General features: G+C 41.9%; 1 protein-coding gene and 1 long non-coding RNA gene across 2 annotated transcripts in view; one reads left to right on the top strand and one right to left on the bottom strand.

Moving 5' to 3' along the window:
• Positions 1-473: 473 nt before the first annotated feature.
• RMP64 (ribonuclease MRP subunit p64) lies at positions 474-11,023 on the bottom strand. The gene is made up of 9 exons (XM_079973832.1): positions 10,791-11,023; positions 8,660-8,814; positions 8,152-8,228; positions 7,546-7,677; positions 6,417-6,494; positions 4,542-4,894; positions 3,044-3,111; positions 1,853-2,109; positions 474-925 (listed from the first exon to the last, which is right to left on the bottom strand). The coding sequence occupies exons 1-9, from the start codon at positions 10,888-10,890 to the stop codon at positions 508-510; spliced, it is 1,638 nt and encodes a 545-aa protein (XP_079829958.1). The 5' UTR covers positions 10,891-11,023; the 3' UTR covers positions 474-507.
• Positions 11,024-11,261: 238 nt separating this feature from the next.
• Positions 11,262-24,285, top strand: part of LOC307215152 — a 41,014-nt gene continuing 27,990 nt past the window's right edge. Inside the window, exons 1-2 of the long non-coding RNA XR_013838325.1 lie at positions 11,262-11,370; positions 14,260-14,303. This is a non-coding gene — a long non-coding RNA (uncharacterized lncRNA). The remainder of the gene's footprint in view (positions 11,371-14,259; positions 14,304-24,285) is intronic.

The following is a 24,285-nucleotide window of genomic DNA, read 5'->3' as shown; positions in this document are numbered from 1 at the left end:
GTCTCAGCATATTCTAAGGAGTGCTAAGACTGAGAAATAGCTGAAGCAAGCAAATGTTGCAGTGCAATGTTGCTCAGGTTGCATGTGCTGTGCATTTCTTATTGTGCTGGCGTTCTGCTTCCCACCCATCAGCCAGCATTCTGGCTACAAAGTGGACATAGTCCTACTATTGTACTATTTTGGATGGGTTTGTAGGACCCTACAGTTTTTTCCCCAAAGGTGTTGATTTTCACTAGACATTCACCCTGTGGAATGAGAGTGCAGTCCATGTACAAAACGTATTAAAGCATCTAAATGCATGCTGCTGCTTATATACAAAAGCTGAGTTTTGCTGTTAGTCTGCCACTATTAACAGCAATTAAAGTGTCAACCTTATGTAATGATGCTTGCAAAAAACTTCAAATCAGGAAGTAGTGTTTTTGATGCATTCTGTTTAAGTAGGTAACACCCATCCTCTCTTAACACAAACTCAGTGAACAGTTTAAATTAGTTTAATGGAACAGAATGCTATAGGCCTATTACTTTAAAAATGTCATCAATATCATCTTCATTCTGTGTGGCTTCTTTCTGTTTATGGGGAGGCTTTCTTCCAAGCCCCACAAGGTCAGAAGGATGGCCATGTGATTGCTTTTCAACATTGTAGGTAGTACCACCGTTGTCAGCATCCCAAACTGGAGACAAGGGGCTAGAGCACTGAGGAAGAGGAAGATATCTACTGCCTTTCAAATGGATAGAAGTGCCTCTTTGTATGGGAACAATGCAAGATGGTGCATTCCTTGAAACACATCTTGATTTCCTTGAGCGTTTCATCTGTCTTTGTGGATGGGAATGTGCTTTAAGTCTTTGGCTGGGTCTCACTCTGCAGCTTGAAAGCATGAGATATTTACAGAGAGTAGCTTTAATGCAGCCAAGTTTCCGTTGCAAGCTGGAATGCAAAGATAAATTTTAACAACTTTAACAGTGAAATTCTTGCTGTGCCTACTCAAAAGTAATCACTCTAAAGTTTAATACCAAGTAAGCAGACAATTAAGAGGGATTTTCTTCCTTACAGCACAAGTAGATTATTTTGCATAACCAAGGATCTTTTGCACAAGCTAGTCTGCTCATCTGGAACAGCTTTGTCCATTATCAAAATCTAAAATAAACTGCAGCCTGGACTGACACCATGGCCCCCAAAATATGTTTCTACCTGCCCCTTTAGTTTTATTTTAAATATCAGACGGAGGAGTAACTACCACATTATGAATGTTATTAAATAATAAATTTACTGTCCATAGGTTGGACAGGTAAGACACTTACAAGTGTATAATTCTTTAAAAAGTGTAGGTTTGTGCGCCTGTGGGCAGGGGCTATCCAATAGGTCCAATACAAAAGGAGAAAGGAATGGGAAGTAAAGAGGAAAGTAAGCATGATGTTCCTCCTGTGCGTCAAAGTTTCCCTCCACCTTCACTGCTAGTGGTGGAGACCAGGAGTATACCTTCCTTCACTGCCACATCCCAAGTTAAAATTATATTCTTATAAAAACCTGTCAGTCTTAGCTTATTTAATATACAGATCTATGAACAGAATAACAGTTCTAGGTAGGCATAGACTGAAAGTAGTTTAGGGGAAACCAACATAGCACACTTTGCATTATGCGTCTAACAGTGCCAAATCATAGGATGCTGTGGCAGTGATCTATCCTGCAGGGTTAAAATCTGGACCTTATATAATTTCCCACATTTACGGCAGCCTTCTCATGAACTGGGAAGGAAAGGAACAGTTGAAAGATCAGGGAAGCAAGACAGTAAGCACAGAATAGTCTTCTGCATTTGCTACCTCAGAGAAATCCAGCACTGCCATTTATACAAACCTGCAACCCTGTGTTTCCACATGCTGTAATCGCCTACTTTTCAAAAGTTTCATTCCCAAGAAAAAAGCCTCTGGCCCAAGCTTATTGCTTTTGCACCACAGAACTGTTGTTCTGAGTGTGTCAGACAGTTCTCTGAAGGTGCGTGCTTCTTGAAATTTGGAGACAAAAGATTTAAGATGCTGGGACCTCAGTGATTTAGAAGAAACCAATGTAGTTCTCTTTTTGGACCCAGGAAACCTCACTGTGACTTTTGTATTCTGAAATAAAATGGAAGGACATTAGTAAAGGAGAAAAATGTATCTTCAATGAAGAGACTCATATTTCTAAGATTACGACTGTATCCTTGACTAGAAGGAACCTGTCTAGAAAGAATACATAAGCAAATGAATGTTAAATATTCTTTTAAGTCAGTGGTTATCTTTGCCCTACATTCTGACCAGGATACCTGCCCCCCCCCCCAATGTTTTGATACTTTGCAAGTTCACACGGCCTTTATAATTGTGTTTCTTGAACAGTGGCTCCTTGCAATACATAACAAATATTGTTTCTTGGCGCATCTGCTGTTCAAAGCTGTTGTTTTAAACTTCACTGAACATATTAGGTATGACGCTGGTACAGTGTTTTCTATTTTGATGAGCAACAATTCAGCTAGGCTCCAGGCAGAGATCTTTCAAATCTAAAATATCATTAATAGTGAGGCTGTGAGAAACCTTGGAACTTCTGGTCAACTGCAAGGATATGGTCAGCTACTGAGCCATGAGCCTCCCAGAGGAATTATTCAGATTCTAGCTGCTGAAGTTCTAAAGCTTTCAGTGGAATTGGCTTTCATTAAGCTTGCATAGCATCACTAGGTTAGTTCCTCCCATCTGCAAAAGCGGTGGACAAATGGAATTATACATATTCATGGCAAATTCCAAAACAAACAATTACCTTGCATATACTTTTGCACTGTACAGTATATATTTACAGCACTGTACAATCCAGATCTGCAAGTTCACCATGTAAAAGCTATGTTTATAGACAAGTGTACCCAACCATCAAGGACCTATATTGAAAGGCGCACCTCTTGAAGCAAATTAATGCCATGGCAGAAAGTTACAAAGTAATATTTTCTGCTCAGAAGAGAAAAAAAGGAGCACACAGAAACATAGTATATTCAAGCCAGACAAACACAGTATGAAAAAAACAAACCTCCCGTGGTACAGGGTTAGGGAACTTGCATAAGCTCTTGACATCAAACGCAAACTCCTTCCCAAGATCTGGAAGAAAGGGCACAGCTGCCATGTCATAACAGAAAAAAGAGCTAAGCAGTTATTTGTAACCAAATTATTCTTCAATCAGTGGATCTTAATTTACATTCTAAGCATTTTACTGAGGTTAAGCCTAGGGAGTATCAGAGTGCTTCCACAATGCAGCTGTCAGCTATTTCCAGAGCATCTTGGGGCATGAGGCAATTTCAGCTCTCCCCATTCCATGCAAGCAGCACAACGGACTGGTTGCCAATGTTAGTTTATTCAGCTCCGACCCTCGAGCTGATATGGCTCATCTTGCCTTGAGCCCAGCAGAGTTTAATCCCAGTCCGCAAATGAAAGGATGAAGCAGGTATGGTGCTACATTGCTAATCTTTATTTCTAAGCTATACCGAGAACATACAAATGTACATCTTGCCTCTGTGAGAGCAGAGAGCAACTCCCAACAAAGAAACGACAGAACAAAGAAACAGGAAACCAGTGAACGTCACATCCAGTCTCCCTTTCCCGTGAGAATCCAACAGTAACTTGACTGTGGAATGAAAACATAGTCCCATGACTTGCAGCTGCTGCTCAGTGAGGGAAACATAAACCAGTTCATTTCCAGCCCAATTCAAGGTGCTCATGTTACTGTTTAAAGCACTAAATGACTTAGGAGCTGAATACCTGAAAAACCGCCTCCTTCCTTACAGACCCGCTTGGCTGCTAAGATCAGCAGAAGGTGCCCCTCTTGGTTGTTCCACCACCCTCAAGCTCAGGGGAGAGGGCAGCCCGGGAAAGGGAATTTGCTGTGGCAGCCCTTAATTTGTGGAACTTTCTTCCCAGAGGTGTGTCTGGTGCCTTCATTTTACAGCTTTTGGATGATGCTGAAGATGCACTTCTTTACCCTGCTACCTTTAACACTTGAGATGCATATTTTTAAGGACTCCCTTTATTTCTGTAATTTTAAGTTGTTTTAAACCGTTTTTAATATTGTGTATTATTGGGTTTCAATCTTAATTAAGATGAAGGGTGGGCAATAAGTTGTAACAACAAATTACCAGTAAGAAGACACCTCCTATGCAACTTGATGCAAGTTTTAGAGCACAATAAGTTGCATATCGTGCTATAGCACAGACATGAGGATGGCCAATCCACAATGAGACCAACTTGGCTTCCCATCCTTCATCTCTCCCTCACTGGCCACCTTGTTGCCCAGCAGCACCTGGCCAAGATGCCCACATAATACTCATTCCATCCTTATAAGAAATCAAACTTTTAGTGTAGCAACACACACTTAGGACATTAAAAAAAGAAAAAGTTAAATATTTGTTTTTAATTGTTTACTGATACTGTTTTCTCTCTTTTTTGTCAACCGTATGGAAGTTTTATTAAAAGCAAGCCGTGTATTAAATGTTGTGAAATAAATATAAATAAATAAGGAGACCATTGTCTCTTACCTTGGTTAGTTCTTTTTACCAGAATTGGCTTCCCAATATCAATGAAAGAAGAAACCTTCTTTATGACTTTTGTAGGCACAGCTGTACTCGAAGCGTGAGACTGAGATACAGCCTTGCTTCCTGGGAAAAGTCTAGTCATCCATCCAGGTCCAGCCTTTTTCAATACAAATGTTTTGTTGGGCATTTTCTTTTCAATCTCTGAATAAGTGGTCCCCAGAAATTCGTATATTTCAGAAGGAAAGGTAAATCCTTTAATGTAAGGCCTTGGGTGAGTCTTTGAAACTTCCTGAAGCAATTCAAACAGCCTCATATATAGAGAAGCGAGGCTTTTTAACACACCTCTATAAATGATCCTATGGCAAAGAAGAGGAGATGAAAATACTTATATCTGTTACACAGCACCTGCTTTCCGCATCTGGAATTTATTTGTGTAAATTGCCTTCGAGGAAATGGACAGCAGCCTAAGGACTAAATGGCTCCAGTTAGATGCACCTCCGCCACCATGGAAAGACCATTAACTTGCCCCTGCTTCGATTTAAATACAGTGGTACCTCGGGTTAAGTACTTAATTCGTTCCGAAGGTCTGTTCTTAACCTGAAACTATTCTTAACCTGAAGTGCCACTTTAGCTAATGGGGCCTCCTGCTGCTGCCGCGCCGCCGGAGCACGATTTCTGTTCTCAACCTGAAGCAAAGTTCTTAACCCAAGGTACTATTTCTGGGTTAGCAGAGTCTGTAACCTGAAGCGTATGTAACCTGAAGCATACGTAACCCGAGGTACCACTTACATTGCCTGTTTGTTCTTTATCAAACTGTACTCCCTCGTCTACCATTTGTTTTACCTCCTTCCTTAGTTTCTCTTTTAATGTGTAAACCTAAGGGCAGTGCCTCTGCTTTGTTTCAGTGTATGTGTAGCACTTGCCACCAGCCCTGTAAGGCGGAATCTACCTTAACCTAACCAAAGGCAGAGGTGGACAGACAGAGGAACCAGGGAAATGATTGCGGTCACAGCTACTTCACTGCTTGCTTTATCAATGGTTTACAAGTAAAATGCTGCTTCTCCAATTTCAACCCCACACACAACCCTAGTACTATCGTTGCCCTGGAAAATGTTACTTGTTTAGAAGAAAGCTGGTCAGGTCAGTTAATGGGAACACACTGTCTTGCCAAATGCAAGGTGGTTCTTTTAAAAGAGATTCAGAAGCCATACAAAACACAAGTGAGGAGGAGAAGATTTGGTTCCTAAACAGCAAGCAATATATACATACCAGGCATGCACTTCTATCTGGCACTTGGAAGCCCTCAAGAAGTGGTGATGTGACTCCCCCAGGTAACCTTAGATTGCACGGCCCTGTGGCCGATCAATCTATGCACGAGCTTCTAAATCACTTTGCCCAAACCATCTGATTTTATAGCCAGCTCCTCCCAATGCCTCACTTTCCAATAACAATTTCCAACATTAAAGAAGGTTCCCAGCACTAACCTCCCTGACTGATTAAGGCAGCTGTGTGGGGGGCTTAACTTCCTCCCAACTGATTAGGACACCAGAGAAGGTTCTCACACCTTCAAAAACTTAACAGCTGCCAGGGAGGGGGAAGGAACAGAGGCAGGAAGGGTAACCATGTTAGAATCACTAACTGCTTGATAAACAATTGGGTCTTCCGGTTGGATTTCCCAGACACACACGTTAGCAATCATTACTGAACTGTTGTTAGTGCTACAGAAATTGCACATCTGTTCTAGGTCCTTCTATATGCAATAGGGAAGTAATGGGAAGGATGTTTACTGCTTGTGTTAGCAGGGACCATGCTCTGCTAAAGACATTGAAGTGAACAAGCAGAAGGGAAAGAATTAAAATGTTTTACAGGTATACATACCATAATCGGCTCAGCAACCCCAAAACCACAGTATTCAACAGTATGTACTCTTGCAAACACAGGTGCTTAAGGGACAAACTGATGAGCAAATTAATTAAGGTTGGATAACAACTAAGGTTGGACTGCTAACGAAAGAGGCTAGAAACCCAAATTACACACACACTTTCAATTATGCACACATATTCCTGCATGTTTCTTTCAATCAAATATACTTAGGACGGAACTTATTGAACACTTTGTGCATGAACACACAGTGGAACTCAGAGAGTAGTGAGCCTTAAGATTATTTTTTTAAACTGAGGATTGTATGCTGCTTTGGAGGCATATACTCAATTAAAAAATCATAGGGGGACGCAGGTGGCGCTGTGGGTTAAAGCCTCAGCGCCTAGGACTTGCCGATCGAAAGGTCGGCGGTTCGAATCCCTGCGGCGGGGTGCGCTCCCGCTGCTCGGTCCCAGCGCCTGCCAACCTAGCAGTTCGAAAGCACCTCCGGGTGCAAGTAGATAAATAGGGACCGCTTACCAGCGGGAAGGTAAACGGCGTTTCCGTGTGCGGCTCTGGCTCTGGCCAGAGCAGCGATGTCACGCTGGCCACGTGACCCGGAAGTGTCTCCGGACAGCGCTGGCCCCTGGCCTCTTAAGTGAGATTTACCTAAAATCAATCATAGAACTGTAGACTTGTAAGGGAGCATGAGGGCCATCTAGTCCAGGCATAGGCAAACGCGGCCCTCCAGATGTTTTGGGACTACAACTCCCATCAGCCCTAGCTAACAGGACCAGGGGTCAGGGATGATGGGAATTGTAGTCTCAAAACATCTGGAGGGCCAAGTTTGCCTATGCCTGATCTAGTCCAACCCTCTGCAATGCAGAAATCTTTTGCCCACCGTGGGTCTCAAACCCACAACCCTGAGATTTAGAGTCTCGTGCTCTACCAACATGCTGAAGATGAATCACAAATGACTGCTTCACCACAAAATACATAACAAAATGACTTATTAATAGAAGCAAATGAAATGTCATCAAATCTGTTTTCCCTAACAAATATGTGGTATATCCTGTGACATTCTGCACCACTAAATGAGAATTACAAGAACCTTCAAATTAGATTCCAAACTGTTTCAGAAGGATACAGAAAGGCTGTGCAACAACATTCAAGCAGACGCAGCAACAGCTTGCAGCCACCCAAAATCTTTACTAATATCACTTCTATCACAGGTTGACTGGGAACCAAGGCCTCTTCCGGATTTTCTGGTTTCTGTTTTCTATTGAAAATAAAGAGACAAGAAGAAGATGGTGTGGTTAAGTGTTGGCACCCACAATATTTAATGCTGGTTATGTCCTAGGCCTCACAGCAGGACTTACTTTGGAACTAGGACTTACTTCTTTTGGTTAGGACTGTGCTGTTGGTTACATAGGAAAAAAATTAAAAGGACAAGGCAAGGCATGGTACCTTCTGTTGGGCTGACTTCAATTAATATAAGTTTTTGAATTACACAGATCTGTTCATTCTATATTGAAAAGTTCAGACTAGTTTCAAAGCTTCTGCTGTTTTCCACTAGCATAGATTGATCCAACAAGACACTCTGTTGCCCAATAAGTGTTTGAATTTCAGCTGGTTTGAAACCCAGTTTCCAGCAGGTTTAAAATATGCTGACATACTTTCCTGAAAGGCCAAGTAAATCTAAACTACAGAATCTAAACTAGAGAAGTGAGATGTTCTGGCTTATGCCACTTACGTGGGACCCAAAAGAATAAGGTATTGAATTGGCTTCTCCAGATTCATTCTGTTTAAACGCTTCAAGCACTGTTCTACCTGAAAGGGAAAGAAGAAATTTTGACTTGATTCATGGTAGTAAGTATGTAGAATTATATGAAGAACCATCTGTCATAGCATGCGTATTCTCCTTGAATTAATGGAAAAGGATTTTTAGGAGGTACAGTAAGAGAACTGGGAACATGGAACTGCATGTACAGTCTCCTTAAGAGTAATGGCACATTGATAAAACTTTATTGGTCCAGGGGGCATTTACAGCCCCATTTTCAATGAGTGCAGAAGCTGTTACCCCTTTTTATAATAATTATTTGGGGACACACACACACAAACACACAAAACAAAAAAAAAAAACAGCCATCAGACCACCACATACAAAATGGAAGCAGTGGATTTATATATATGGCTGCATTCCAAAGAATTCCTTAAGCATCCCAAGTCTAAATATATTTCCAGACGACTCCCAACCTTACCTGCTTGAGGGACCGAAATGACCTATGACGACTCATCTGATAGTGAAAATTGTACATGATTGAATGCAGCAGGCTCTGTTCTGCAACCATGGCTTTGTTTTTCAGAAGGATGTCCACAGTATGGCACCCCTTCAGAACAGCAGAAAGGCTTCTCACTGGAATAGGCAAACAAACATGTATACATGAAACTGTGTACTTCAAAGTCCTAAACCGTCAGAACTCCCAAGAGCTTGCTAACTTAACTCTAGCAAGTGTATATGTATATGTAAGTCACTAATATTTTCCCCTTTGCTGATTTCAACATGGAAATTAACACACCAGTTTCAAGCACTATTTTTACTCAACTCAATTTACAGAACTTAAACTCCAATTAGCAACTCTGTTGTACATCACTGCAAGATGCTACAAATAATAATTTAATGGTATAAATAATAAAATGATTATTATTATTCTGCACAGACCACCATAATCCCTCATCCCAGTCTCTGAAAGTGACAGCAACACCCAAGGCCCACAAAACCAATAGGCCTCCTATCATGAGCCTTGTGAAGACAGCATAGCAGGAAGGAGTTTTTTCAACTGCTTGCACTACATTTGTGAAACCTCACTGAAAAACTAGTGTCCAGAGGTTATGGTTCTTTCTTGGGAGTAATGAAGCCAACAATGCAGTTTCTGGAGTTTATTCAAAAGTAGAAGTTATTATTGTATTGATATCTAAGCAGCTCAATGTGGAATACACACTTCTACCCATTTCATCTTCATGATAACCCTGTGAAGTAGGTTAACCTAAGAGAGAGTGACAGGCCCAAGGTCACCCAGTGAGCTTTATACCCAAGTGGCCATTTGTACCCTGGTCTCCCAGGTCCTACAACACTCTAACCAGTACACCATACCACCATTATCCAGATAACTTGTACTATCAACTCACTTTTGCCATTTAAGTTTCTGTATCATGTTTCCTCAAATTACAGTAGAACAAAAAACAACTCTCCTCCCCACATATCCATGCATAACTTGTGTAATAACATACCCACTTTTAACAACATACCAGACATGGCAAAAAGGAGGAGAGAGGTAACTTTTAGCTTAATCCTATGCATGTTTACTCAAAAAGAAGGTCCTAGTGAGTACAGTATAGCAGAATTTTCTACTGAGGAAGTGGAATAGGACTGTAAATTTACTTTCCAATCCTGATCTATTAGGATCAACTTAGGTTGATAGCTCAGTCTGTAAAGCATGAGACTCTTAGGGTCCTGAGTTCAAGCCCCATGCTGGTCAAAAGATTTCTGCATTGCATGGGGTTGGACTAGATGGCCCTTGTGGTCCTTTCCAACTCTACAATTCAATTATTAATTTCCACAAGCCTATTCAACCTATTCAACTCAACGGGAAAGCACTGACTTCAGTTAAGCACAGGACTGTGTCACAAAACCGTGGTGACTTTGTTCTTTTAAAATCCAGAGAGACAAGTGATATCCTGCTTGGTATAGGACTTTCAAAAGGGGAAAGTGAAATCTGGAAAAGAAGTAAAAGAGATCTCATGGATACAATACTGGGGGGAATTGGAACTGGGGTTGGTGTGGCAAACTCTTGGGATATAGAGAAGAAAGGCAACAAATTGTCAAGATAAGGAGAATTGTAATGGAAATTGTTAAAGGTGATGGGGAATGATTTTGAATCTAGCTATCGGTTGCATGTGCTGTCAGCAACTTTGGCGGAACATGTCTTTGAACATTTGAATGAAACATTGTGGGCTGTATAACAGATTCGCAAAACCGAACTTTGGAAAAAGTATCAAATGCTGTGTCATGTTTAACAACTGCACCTTAATCTTTACTCCATGTGTGCAGTTGGAGCATGCAAAGACCCTGTCACTACCAAAAACAAAACAAAACCCAAGAATGTGAACTAATGGATGTGAACTAATTTGATCTTCCCCCCACTGGAATGATGGAAACAAAAGACCCCCCAAGAAGCAAAATTCAGCCAAAGCTATGCTTTTAAAAAAGAAGTGAGCGAGGCACGTGTTTAACTTCCACCTATTGAAACCAAAAAGAGGCACACTTGCCTGCGAGCTATGCTCTACTGAGAACCACATTCTCTGAGCATAAGTATGTTCCCCCCCCCTCACCTGACGAGTGCTGCGCCCCCACGGCGACCGTCGCGCTGCACGCGGGCCACGGCACCTCCAAGCGATTCCACACCGCCTCGCTCGCTCCGGGCGCCGCCATCTTGTCCGAGAGGTGGGGCTGGACTAAACCAAATCCCAGGCAGGCGGGGAGGCAAAGCTATTTGCAAGGACGCAGCTGAGCGGAGAAGGCGCGCCAGGAAAAGCGCGACAACCGTGAGGTTTTGCCCGGCGGGTGTTTTGCGAAGGCAGGAGCCGTTTGGTGACCAGGAAGAGGACGAAGGGCGCTTGTGAGGCTGCAGGCGTCGACACGCGTCGACTGATTCACACGTTCCAAATTTGAGAAGAGCTTTAGTGCGATCAGACCGAAGAGCCCCCTCATCCAGCACCCGTGGCCAGCCTATGAGAGACCCGAAAGCAGGCCATCAGGTTTTAGGCATTTGGTTGAAGAGCAGGATGCTGAACCAGATGCGCCTTTAATCTGATCGAGCAGAGCTTTTCTTTTGTTCTTAAAAGTGCCTTAAGCAGCACCGCCTTGGCCAGAGGCTGTATAAACCCCAAGAATTCTGGGAATTGTCGTTTGGTAAGGATTCTGGGAAATGTAGCTCCGTGAGGAAATAACGACAGTTCCCATGATTCATTGCGGGGGAGAGCAATGTGCTTTAAATGTAGGGCATGTATCTCTCCGTTGTCCTTAGGCTTGAGTGAAAGATGCAGGCAGTTTTAAATATTTGGTTGTTTTTTTACATCCAGGTCCTGCCTTTTCTCCACTTCTGGCTAGGCTCATGAGTGTCACATTGCCAAGGCAGATGAGAGACCCCAGAAGGTTGTTTTCCACATGCTTTTTGTTATATCTCTGGTCTCCCATCACATTTGTCAAGCAAAACAATGGTGACCTAGCTGTAAAACAGAGAAGTAAAGTTTTCATAACTCATAGCAGTATAAAAGCACAGATCCCTCTATTAGCAAACAATTCACCATGTTTGTAATCTAAGAACAGGTTGCATCAAAGTAACTAAAGGCTGAGTTAGGTTGAGGCAGTTTGTTTCTCCCAAAAATATATTTGCCGTACACTGAGCAGATACATCGGCTTCTGTTGTCCAAATCAAATTTGTACAAACTGATCCTGGAAAAACTTGCAGGCCACAATAGTTTAAAATATATATGCAGTACCAACTAATACTGGTTAGTGCAGGCAAGTTGTGCGTGTGTGTCCACACATTGACTTCAATTACCGGTATACCATCACATCAAGATGAAATCTGATTACTTTTCATTTGTTTATAGGCTGGGAGCTCATAAAATCATTGACACACTATAAATTTCTTGGTGTCCTATAGGAGAAGCAAAGATCTTGGCCTGCTTCACTAAGATCTAATTTTAATATGATTTAGCCAATGTATTTCTATCAATATTGACAATAATACAGATAGATTCCTGTCCAGATCAATATATTAAGGAATTGGTGCAATAACCAATAAATGACTTTGGCTTTAAATTAAAGTTTGGGTAAATATATGAGATCAGCCAGTTACTTTATCTTTAAGGGAAGCTCCATTTTCTCCAAAAGAGCCACACCTGAAGGTGTTGTATTGTGAGGGCATAAAAGAGCTCTGAGGATAGCATTTCTTCTTTAGCTATAAAGCATAAATTGCTGGGTTGGTTTTTTTAATGGTAGTTGAGAGAAAACCACTAAATACAATGGTACATACAAAAGATTTCACTAAGGTCTTGTTAGCTGAAGTTAGGAGATACTATGAGCAGCCTTTAAGTGAGGAACAAGCATGAGCTATCTTTCCAGTGTTGTTATAAAACGAAACAGATGGATTGGATTCTGCATTAAGAATGGTAATCTTAGATGTTGATAATGTCTACATCCATTCTGATGGTACTGTTTCCTTCACTTTACAGCGTAACTTTGGTAAGAATTGAGATGAAAATTGTTTCAGTTACACTGTCAGGTTTACAAATGAGTTTGTATTTTCATAATGCCCATGAGACTATCATTGTACAGTATATCTTTAACATATTTATCTGGAAGTAAATCCTATCAACCTTAATTGGATTTCTGAATATTTAGTTGAGGAGTGTTATTCTTAAAAGGAAAACAAAAGAAAGTTTAAGGGGAAAGGTGGAATGTAAAACTGAATAATTGGAAATTGTTGCAAATTTACTCTGATTCTGTGGCTTAGGACTATAGGTAACTTTTTGTAATGAGTTAACATTGTGATAATATGGCCTATTTTAGCTTGGTTTATTCTTTTACCTTTGCAAAACTAAAATGAGAAATGCAAACTTGCAGAAACAAAAATCCATTTGAATCCCTGCTAAAACAAAAGTTAGAGCAAAGTTAATTGCAAATTGGTTTGCAATTAGATCTGAATGGCCTATTTAATAGGCTATGTATTTTATGTTTTATACTGTAAACCACCATGTGATCTTCAGATGAAGGGCAGTATATAAATTTAATAACTAATAATGGTGATAGCTCCTCCAAGTACAATCCCGTAAGCTTCATTTGTATATGAACATATATCTAATTTATAATGCAACTATGGGCCAATTCATGCAAGGCTCTTTAACTCTTGTTTAATCTGTGGATATACGTAGGCTAGCTATTGGTTGAATAAAAGTCCTGAGTAAAAACAAAAAATTCCTTCCAGTAGCACCTTAAAGACCAACTAAGTTAGTACTTGGTATGAGCTTTCGTGTGCATGCACACTTCTTCAGATACACTATCTGAGTCCTGAGTAAGGACAGCAGGAGGGGAGAAGGTTAAAAGAACGAAGGTGGAGATCTTCACTTTGGTTTCTTCATCTTGCCGTGATATCTCTTCCAATGGCAGACCATTTAGTTTTTGGAAGTTAATCAGTATCAAACAATTGCATCAGCAGGGAATTGGACTAGATTGTTTTTGAAGTCCCTTATAATTATATGGCTGTACAGCAGGCGTGCCTAACCATTGGCCCTGTAGTCTGACGCAGTCAGACCCCAATTTCGGTGATAACAAAAAAGTAGGGAAAAATTAGACACAGCACTGAGATGGGCAGAGAGGTTTAAATATCTCTGCCAAGCCCAGCACCCTAATGATATACAAATCGCCCCTTCCCCAATTATCAGATTCCTTATCTGATGAGCTGGGAGGGAAATTCTTCTTCTTCAGTTAATCTACACTTTGTGTGCCTGTGTAAGAGCACTCTCTTGTTTAGTGTGTGAGAGTGTGCTTGTCCACCCTCTCCTGCAGCCCCAAAAAGCAGCCCCTGTTCTAAGTTTATACAACTCCAGTCCTATATTGTATACCTTGATGGGCCTACTGGACTTGCACTATCTTGGGTGTCAACGATGGAATCTTATTCAGATTTCTTCTGTATTTTTTTCAAGAAACTTGGGGCTCTATCCATTAATCATACCTTGAACATGCATCAATGTTTAAAAGCATAGGAGCTAAAACTTTATTTGCTCTTTCTTCCAGATAGTCACACAAAATAACAACCCAATGATAGACTGGAAGATAAGGTAAGACTGGCCCTGAATGCAGTGCTCTCTGTATAAACCCCTGTTCTGACGTAGTACGTCTACCCATGCATTAGGTACTTTACTAATGCCACTCATTACTGAAGAGATATACTATAAGTCTGACAGCACTGTTTGTGGAGGAATATGCTACATTAAGATAAATAACTTGAAACACTCACAAGTAAAGTCCCATACAGATGTCTTGGAGGGGAACATCAAAGTTGGGTAGTTGCCTGGATTTGATAAAATTCACTTTGGCCTGCATTCTCCATCTTAAACCAACTCAACCCACAAGCAGTTATTTGGAAGAGATTAATTTAAGTGCTGAACTTGGTTTGTTTTTTCCACTTTTGGGTTGATAATACATAAAACCATTAATTGCTCCTTACAGTAATTTGAAATCACTTTACTACTAGCAAATGCCAACTGAAGGCATTTTTGAGAGGACTTTTAAAAATCACAAATTCATGTGGAAATGTGGAGAACTGAATTTAAGACTGGAACAAAGGGAAAGAAACTGAAAGAAACCAAAATTGATAGATCTACAGTCACATGTCAGCTTGCAAAATATTGAAGCATTTACTCAATTCTGGCCAAACTAAGCCTCCTGGTGTATATTAACTTCCAGAGTAAATATATTACTTCTGGTAAATGAGCCACCATAGCTGCTAGAGGGCCAGGAAAATTCATGTCCCAGGCTTTTTAGACTATCTACCCATGTACTATCTGAAACCGAAAGGACATGTTCACTGCCAGATGTGAAATATATTGGCATTATTTTTAGCTCTCTTAAAGTGATAAAGGATATGATATTGATCCTTTCTCAATGAAAGGGAAGGTTACTCCTGAACCAGAGGAACTACCGTATTTTTTGCTCTATAAGACTCACTTTTTCCCTCCTAAAAAGTAAGGGGAAATGTGTGTGCGTCTTATGGAGCGAATGCAGGCTGCGCAGCTATCCCAGAAGCCAGAACAGCAAGAGGGATTGCTGCTTTCACTATGCAGCGATCCCTCTTGCTGTTCTGGCTTCTGAGATTCAGAATATTTTTTTTCTTGTTTTCCTCCTCCCAAAACTAGGTGCATCTTGTGGTCTGGTGCGTCTTATAGAGCGAAAAATATGGTATATTATTAAGAGCTCTGCTGAACCAAACTGCTGGCCAGCATTCTGTTCCCTGCAGTGACCTAGCCAGGTACCTCCTGAGAAACCCACAACCAAGATTTGGGCCACAGCTATCTTCCTAGCCTTGCTTTTCAGCAGTTCATAGGCAAACTTCTGAACATAGCTCCGTATCACCCTCATACCTGCCATTACCAGATCTCCTCTGGATTTGACCGATTATTTCTTAAACACCTCATGTACCCCTTAATTCTCTGGATTCCACATGGAGGCGGGGGGGAATCCATTAGTTAGTTGAGTAGAATATCTTGTCGCAGCCCAGTGTTGCATATGTGGGGGGACAGAAATCTGTTGCTTTGTGGTAGAGCACATGCTCCCCAGTTCAGTTTCTAGCTTTTCCAGATAGGACTTGTAGAGACGCCTGCTGGGAGAGCTGCTACCAGTCAGTGTGAATAATAGTTTAATGACTGAATGTGTAGGCGGTTACCGATGTTCTTATCCAGGGTTGGGCTGACCAGCTGCTAGAATAAAGGGATTCTTACCCAACAGTCTAAGTAAGCCTTGCTAACACTATTGCTTAGGTGTGGGGAGGAGAAGTCCAGCACAATCCATTTCTCTGATAGGAAAGGAGCCACTTCCTCAAGATTTCATAGCTTGTTTTCTAAACTGCCTTTGCCTTCCGATACTTATCGTGGCTGAGGCTGTGCCCTTTCATGCAAAGCTGCATTTATGAGCTTGCTATCTGGTAGCTGTACAGACACAATGAATTGTCCACAAGATGGCAGCAAACACTGTACTATTATGTCAGCCATTTAAGTCCTTGTGTTCTACTATACTAGACCCTCCAAGTATCCCTATTTTCCAGGGATGACCTGGATTTACAAAAGCTGTCCCGGTTTCTGATTTGATCCTGGAATGTCCCCCTTTTCCTTATGATATCCCTATTTTCATTGGAGAAATGTTGGAGGATATGGAGTTTTCTGATTGCAGAGTCATCTGTAGGCAATCCTGTATAGGGAAGTTTTTAAATGCTTAAAGTTTTGTTATGTTTTTATATATGTTAGAAGCTGCTCAGAGTGGCTGGAGCAACCCAGTAAGATGTGTGGGGTATAAACAGTAAAATTATCATTATGGAATTGGACGTCCCTATTTCCATCAGAGAAATGTTGGCGGGTATGCTACACCAGTCTAACAGGTTTTGCTCTTCCAGTGCCCTTTCCTGGGCAGCCACAGTGGAGAAGTGTATGGAACTCCTATAGCAACTAAAATGGGGACACAGTAACATGGACTGAATGAAAGGCTCTAACCAAATTATTTTACTTCATGATGTTTTTGCTCATAGAATATATGTGTGACCCCGTAAATATAGTATGTATTTTCCTTTTGTGTGGTGTTGATAGAGGTGCATCACCCACAGCTTAGCCTTATACAGCTTATTAATTGCTAAGGCTCCATCCTCCCAGAAAGTATGACATAATTTAAGGCCACAGCATGTTCCTTTTCCACCATTCAACCAATGCCTGATGGTAGAAAGAATGGCCAGCGTCCAACTAAATACTTATTCTAGCTCAAGGAGTGTTAGCTGTACAGTGAAACTTCTCTGTCCTCTCTTTTCTCCTCCTCCATCTGTTCCAGGGGTTCCCCCAATCTTCCAGAACAGAATTATGGAGTGCATAAGGAGCATGTGGGGAGTTAAAACTTCCTTGTGGTGGAGAAACTGTTTAGTTGACTACTGCCCAGTGACTTTAAGGCCATTCTTCCTATTCCAACAGTGGAAGGACTTTTAGGCCTGGAGCTGGTACCATTAGACCTCAGCCTCTGTCAGTTAAGAACGGATAAGGCTCAATAGGGCAGCATGGAGGGTGTTAATAAGCAAATGGAATAAGCAATGTCTTAGATTGTCGTTACCCTTTCTTATTGATAAATTTGACAATTTTGTTCTTGTCAGCTTGAAGCTCATCCTTTCCCTACCTTTCTTTTGGGGGGGGGGTATACGAAATGCATTTTCCCAGTGACAAAAACCACGTAGTTCTAATGTTTGGGGAAATATTATTACCACAACAGAAACCCCAAGGAAGTAAGATGTTGGGATCAGTCATAGGCACCATCTATGTGGGACCGTGGGGGCCCAGGCACCCACAAATTTTCAATGAAGGAGCCAGGCGTGTTAGCATCACGCATGCATGCCAAGGTGATGTTGGCAAGCCCTGGGCACCCACTGTTGCAGGAGCAAGGCAGCATGCCTGGTATGAGCTGCAACACATGGAAAACATCTGGACATTTGTTGCTCCATAAACTGATCATCTATAAAGACTTAAATGGGATAGTTGTCCCCCATATATGCTCATAGGATAACTTCACAAAAGTGATGGGAGGACTGCAGTATGAAATAATATCCTCCAAATTCGCTTTGTTAAACTGGGGGCTGTTGTGTTATGAATTAAAGCATGCAGAAGAAAGCATGAAATGGAGCATGTCAATCTTGTATGAAGTTGTGTTGTCAAGTAAATATGCAACACTCAAATATCCTTGTTAGTCACTTAGGTTTTGTGTGGGTGGGGACAATTTCCTGGTTTGGGAGGCTTTTATTAACACGGCAATATGATTATAATTTTTTATTGATTTTTGTTGATTTTTGTTTACAAACATCAAAAAGCCATTCATTGCATAATCAAGCACACCAGTATCTAATGAAAATCAACATCACTGTAAGCAAAATCATCAAGGAACTGCTACTAATAGCCAGGGAGAACCTGGACAAACAGGTGGTGTGTCTTCAGTTGTAATCGGAAACACCACCATAGTTGGTGCCTGCCCGATCGCAATAGATATTCACATCTCTTCATTGTTAGGCTCTGTATATTCTGTAACTGTAATAAAATTGTTGTTGATCAGACTGTTGAGGATAGGCAATGTGTACTAACAGATGACAGAAAAAAAAGAAATTACTCTTCGTGTCTACGTAAGATCCTTTTGTTACAGAAAAAGTTTCCTCCCCTTAGTGCAAAGCTGTAATTTCTATATTCCCATTCCTCTAGAAGCACAGTGTTTTTGTTGATGGCTAATATCTCTTCTATCAGCTTCTAGGGGCACATTCTGGCCTGATCTTCGTACTGCCCATAATTACTTAGCTCATAACAAGCTCCCCCAGAATGGCACTAGGCTCTTTTGTTCTTTAGAGTTTTTATGAGACAATATCTGTCAAACTAATCTATGGAGATAAATCAAACACACAGCCATGGCTGTTAAAAGCTGTGAGTGGCTTCCTCTCGTAACCACTTATTGTGCCAGTTACAAAGAAAGCATGGAAATATGGGAGTGGGGAGTAGGCAGAAAAGTGTTTTCTAAAGGAAGTATAGGTTTCTTAGGTCCCACCACCCATAGAAAAATCTAAAGCTACCATATCAAAATATTAACACAAAATGCAGGTGCTTCTAACGAGAAGAATGTTAAATGCATTTAGCTATCAATCTGCTCCATATATATAGCTATTTGCAAAACAAGATTTCACTCTTAAACTATGGGGGGAAGGGTGTCACAATTCAGTTGGAGTCACTGCAAGACTGGAAATATTGCATACTGCAAACATAATCTTAAATGTGGGTGCTTGAACAGTCTTGGTGATTTCCAACGGAAGAATTAAGCATGTGCACTGAGATTAATAGCATTGGAAGTATATTTTCCACCAGTCCCTGTTTACTCCTCCATGTCTTTGGAAAAATGAGGCACAGTGGAGGTTGCAGTATCTCTATGAAATATGGTTTATTTATACATATTTACATCTGAGTCTACTTTGAAGAGAGTTCCTAGCATTTCACATCACAAGAGAGTCCTTTGTTGCCTTCCTAAGAGCAGCCAGCTCAGATCCACAAGCAGATGAATCAGCTATGCTGCCTGTGCCTCATGGTGATGGCTTCTTCTTCTTCTTCTTCTTCTTCTTCTTCTTCTGCCCAGCATGGCTTTCTCTTACTTACTTCCTCCATCCATCTTCTTGCCACAAAACCCCTTGCCCAGCAACTCCTCCCCTTCTGTCTCAGACTACCCACCAAGAATATGTCATTGCCCGCTGCAACCCCCATTTGCCCAGACTCAAGGATTGTCCTTTGATGTATTGATCAGCACCTTTGTACTCCTTAATTACTTCCTCGGGCGATGCCCTGGTCTGGAAAAGAAACTTGGTCTGTATATTTACACTGATAAATCCAAGGCCTATCATCTCACTTTATTTCTCAAAACAATGATTAAACCTCAGCACCTAGGAATCTACGAGGAGTCAGGGCACCCAGAAACCTGGGAGAATTAGGGCACCCACAAATCAGTAACAATATAAATGAGCATATGTAATTCTTGTGCATATTTTTGTTATAGACCCATTCCCTGGGGCTTTTGAACTACCTAGCAAAGGCCCTGCCTGACTGCACAAAGCACAATCCTGATGCCCCCCTCTTGCTACAACTGTAACCTCCTTTTTCATATGTTGGCTAGTTTGGCCTTTCTTTCACGCCACACTTGAGGGTGTTGTAATCTGAAACTGCTACCGTGGCTCTGTCACTTCAGTATCAATGGCAAGATCAAAACCAAGAAAACAGAGGCTTGCAAGGTCAGGAGATCCCAGACCCAGAGATTTCAGGGCCCAAGCCTGAGACCAGGGTTGGCCCTTGGTGATGTCACAGGGTGGGTTCTGGAGATGGAGGTTAATTGGGAGAGGGGAGTGGAGGAGTGCAGGCCCCCCAGAGTGTCTGTGCTGTAATTTGGAACGAGCACCTGCCAGGCTGAAGCTTGCAAGTGGCGCGCACAATTTTCTGGTTGTTGTTGTTGCTGGCATTCTATCCTGCTTGGAGAGTCAAGCTTCTCATCTGCCACCTAGGAAAACCTGGAGGTCTTGCAACCCTAGGAATATAGGCAGCTAGCTGCCTTGCTCTGAGTCAGACTATTGGTCCATCTAATTCAGTATTGTCTGCACTGACTGGCAGTGGCTCTCCAGTGTTTGAGACAGGGATATTTTCCATCCCTACCTAGATATGTCAGTGTTTGATCCTTGGAGCTTCTGCACACAAACCAGATGCTCTACCACTAAGCTATAACCCTTATTGAAACTGAAAGAGGTAAATGTGAATCTATTGAGTGGTGTGTGTGTGTGTGTGTGTGTGTGTGTAGATGTGTTTTCATGAAGATAATAATATCTTAAAGTATCTCAGTTTATGAAGCAGAGTCCCCAAGCAGCCAGAAAATAAATGAAATTTTGCAATAATATTTTTCTTTTGGATTTTTTTTTAAAACTCAAGTTAATCAAGAGTTGAGCCGGATAAAAGCACTGGGATTATGCTCTCATTTTTTCCCTGTCTCCTACAATGTCAAAAATCCCATTAAATCCTATTTATACAGATCGTTTTCAGAACTATGTTTACATTAAGTGCGGGGGGAGGGAGGGAGGGAGAGAATGGAAAAAAAAGAAATCTCCATCCAGAAATTGCCTGGCAGCGGATGAAAAAGATTCCACTTTGGAATAAGAGCAGTGCAGCAGCACATATGTATACTCATACAGATACATAACAAAGCTGGGAGATATCACCTAAAAGCAGCCCTCTTCCAGCCTGTTAAGATCCCAAGATGGAAACACTGTCAGTACAGCCAAGCAGATAGATGTTTATTCAATTTGCAACTGCAACCAGAAGCAGCAAAAGGGAAAAAATGCTTGCTGCAGCTTGTGTCTCATTTGCCTTTAATAACCTTCTGTTCCTTCAAGTAAAGCTCTTTCTGAGTTTTTCCACACATCTCCATGTATGGCAAGGATTCCGTGATGGGGCGACACCAATTAATTAGCGGCAGACAATCCTTCGAGGGCTCTGGCTGCATAAAAGTCCAGATTCAAGTGGTCTCTTTATTCCAAGATTGCAGACAAGGCACTTGGAGTTTGTCAACAGACGGCTGGAGCTGGTTGACAGGAAAATCACACAAGCCAAAGGAAAGAAGCGTGTACGGTTACAGTCTTAATGTGAGTCGAGATGATTAGATGGTGGGGTCGCCTTTGAGCCAAAGAACTTGAGTGTAATGGAGAAATGTTAAGATGGCATGAGGTTATACAAATGGTAGCTGAAGCAATGGAATTCTTCAAAAACTTCTCATCCACATAAGTGAATGACCTAGCTAGTGGTCTTGCTAACAGCACTCATATGGAAGCCGAACAGAAATTATGGGGCCTGACAGATATTTTCTAGATCAGATTTCTCCACGTAAGTTCTTCTCATGTCAGCTGAGACGGAAAGCTCAGTCCCCTGGATTCTGAAGTGCAACTCTGGCAGGGATGAAATCAATCCAGGCAAGCTCAGAAGGCGCTACCCCCCTGGAACAAGGCCGGTGTTTCTACAAATGTGAGCTCTATCCTGAGGGAGCAAACAGAATTAATGTAAAAGCCTGCTGGATCAGGCCAATGGCCAACTAATCCAGCATCCTGTCCTCGCAGGGGCCAGTGGGAAGCACAAAAGCAGGACCTACATGTAACAGCACCCGATCCTCCCAACAGGAAATCCTGTAGGCTCTTTAAAAAGCTTTGCTGTCTACGATCAATTCCACACTAGAGCACCGGTGAGGAATTGCTTTTCTGAAGTAAAACTGAGGTTCCACACAGCACTTAATAAAATACTGTACGTGGGTGGGGAAATTGCGCTCATGCAGATGCTGTTTGCAGGGCAGATACAGGGGTGCTGTATATTGGGTCCACACATAGACTCTACCACTCCTAGAGAAAAAGTGATGAAGCAAAACCTTCAATGCAATATCTGTGCAACAAGTCAGCCTGACTGTTCCTGTTGTTCATTGTTTTTAGCCAGTGAGTAAAATCAGTGCTGTTCAGACACCATGCAATAAATATCCCTGCGGTCCTCAAGAGCTGCTGTCTCCACCTCCCCTTTCCTGCTTCTGTCTCATTTTCTAGGTATCTGTATCATTTGCCCTTCCTGATTCTCTTGTAGCCAGGTCGCATCTGTCGTATGGTCGGTTTATTTGAGATCAGATACTTCCTAGCAGTTATCTTCTGGAAGTACTACAACTATTATTTGTTAGACTTATATTATAAGATCATTGTAAGATCTCAGGGTGGTCCATAATAAGTGCAGGTAGATCAGAATATTAAAGAATCCACTCCCCGCATGACATTTCTTCTGCTGTCCAGGAGCCAAGGATCAGGCACTTATTAAGGATTCACTGTATAGTAAATTTCACTGTAAATTTACAATTGTATTCATGTCTATGCAGAAATAAATCTCTAGGTTTTAATTACTTTAATTACCGGTTCTTGGTTGCTGTAACTTTGGGAAAGCTACTTTGCTTCCTAGATCAGTGGTTTTAAAACTGCTTTCTTTGAAAGCTTACCAAGGATTCTTAACAGGGCTTCCTTCAAAGATGGTTCCATGTTCCATGTTCCCCATCAATAGACAAGTGCAGGAAAACATTGGGTATGTTTTGAGGAATACACACTCTTCACCCGAGGCAACAAGAAACTCAGCTGCCAATGAATTGTGCACACTGGCTTGTGTGCCTTAGAGCATGCAATGCACAGGGGATCAGTGGCAAGAACTGAAGGGCTCCTCGGCAGATTTGATGCAGAAAATGTTCCCTGAAGGTAGAACATTTGCAAAGGACTTGATCATTCAAGGCACTCCATGACAAAGGGTCATAACTACTCTGGCAACTATCTAGATCAGGCATCCCCAAACTCGGCCCTCCAGCTGTTTTGGGACTACAACTCATCCCTAGCTAAGAGGACCAGTGGTCAGGGATGATGGAAAATGTAGTCCCAAAACAGCTGCTGCGGCTGTAGAGAACAATATGAGAGGGACATGTTTTGTTGTAGCTGGGGCAGATGAAGGGATCCAGTTGTGCTAATGCAGGTGTGCCATGGAGCTTCTTTTGCGCTCCTCCCAGTGGTCATTCCTCCTCTGGTCACTGCTGTGGATACACAACCCATGTATTCATGGTGTAGGTTTTGGTGTGGAACTTTATTCTGTCTGCTTTCCTTCCACCTCTCAACCAGCTCCGATCCTGTTAACATCTTGAGCGTCTACACTCACACTATGTGCTGTGACATTCAGACCAAGGACCAGTTCTCTGAGGAACTAGACCAGGCTGTCAGGATGGTCCCAGCCTGCAAACATCATTTCTGCTGAGATATTTCAATGCCAGAGTTGGGGACAATCATCACACGTGGGGCAACTGCATAGGCCACTTTGGTATTGGCGGCATGAACAAGAACAGACAGGCTGCCTGAGCTGTACTCGTATCACTGCTTCTGCATCACAAACACATTCTTATCTACCAAGGCAAAACAGCAATTGTCCTGGAGACATCCAAAGTCAGGCCACTGACACCAGCTGGACTTGATTGTCACCAGGCGATTGTCACTGAACTCTGTTTATGTCACACAGAACTACTACAGTGCCGTTGGCGTCACAGATCACGCCCTGGTGGCAAGCCAGATCCTTCTCCAGCCCTAGAGCAGAAAGTGTGACCATGAATCAGCACTGCCAGAACAGCCATGCCTGAACTTTGTGGACACATCTCTGATTCCATCAAACAAGCTCTACTGAACTGCCCCAGAAACAGCATCGAAGCAAGGTAGAACTACATCAAAGAGGCTCTTTATCAGACAGTCTCTTATCAGATAGTATCTGTTTTTAGTTACATAGAATATGTTTTGCTTTGGATTAAATGGTTTAATATATTGTGTTTTAATGCTGCAATCCACTCTGGAACCTTAAGGTGAAGAGCGAGTAAACTACAACAACAGCAACAGCATTCAAAATATATGGAGGTCACCAGGTTGGAAAAGGTGCAAAACAGCAGGGTTCAGGCGGGGAGCAACATACT

The sequence above is a fragment of the Podarcis cretensis genome (genome assembly GCF_951804945.1).
Source record: "Podarcis cretensis genome assembly, chromosome: 4".
NCBI lineage: Eukaryota > Metazoa > Chordata > Lepidosauria > Squamata > Lacertidae > Podarcis > Podarcis cretensis.
Note: the sequence above shows the minus strand (reverse complement) of the source record. Positions and strands in the feature narration are given on the sequence as shown.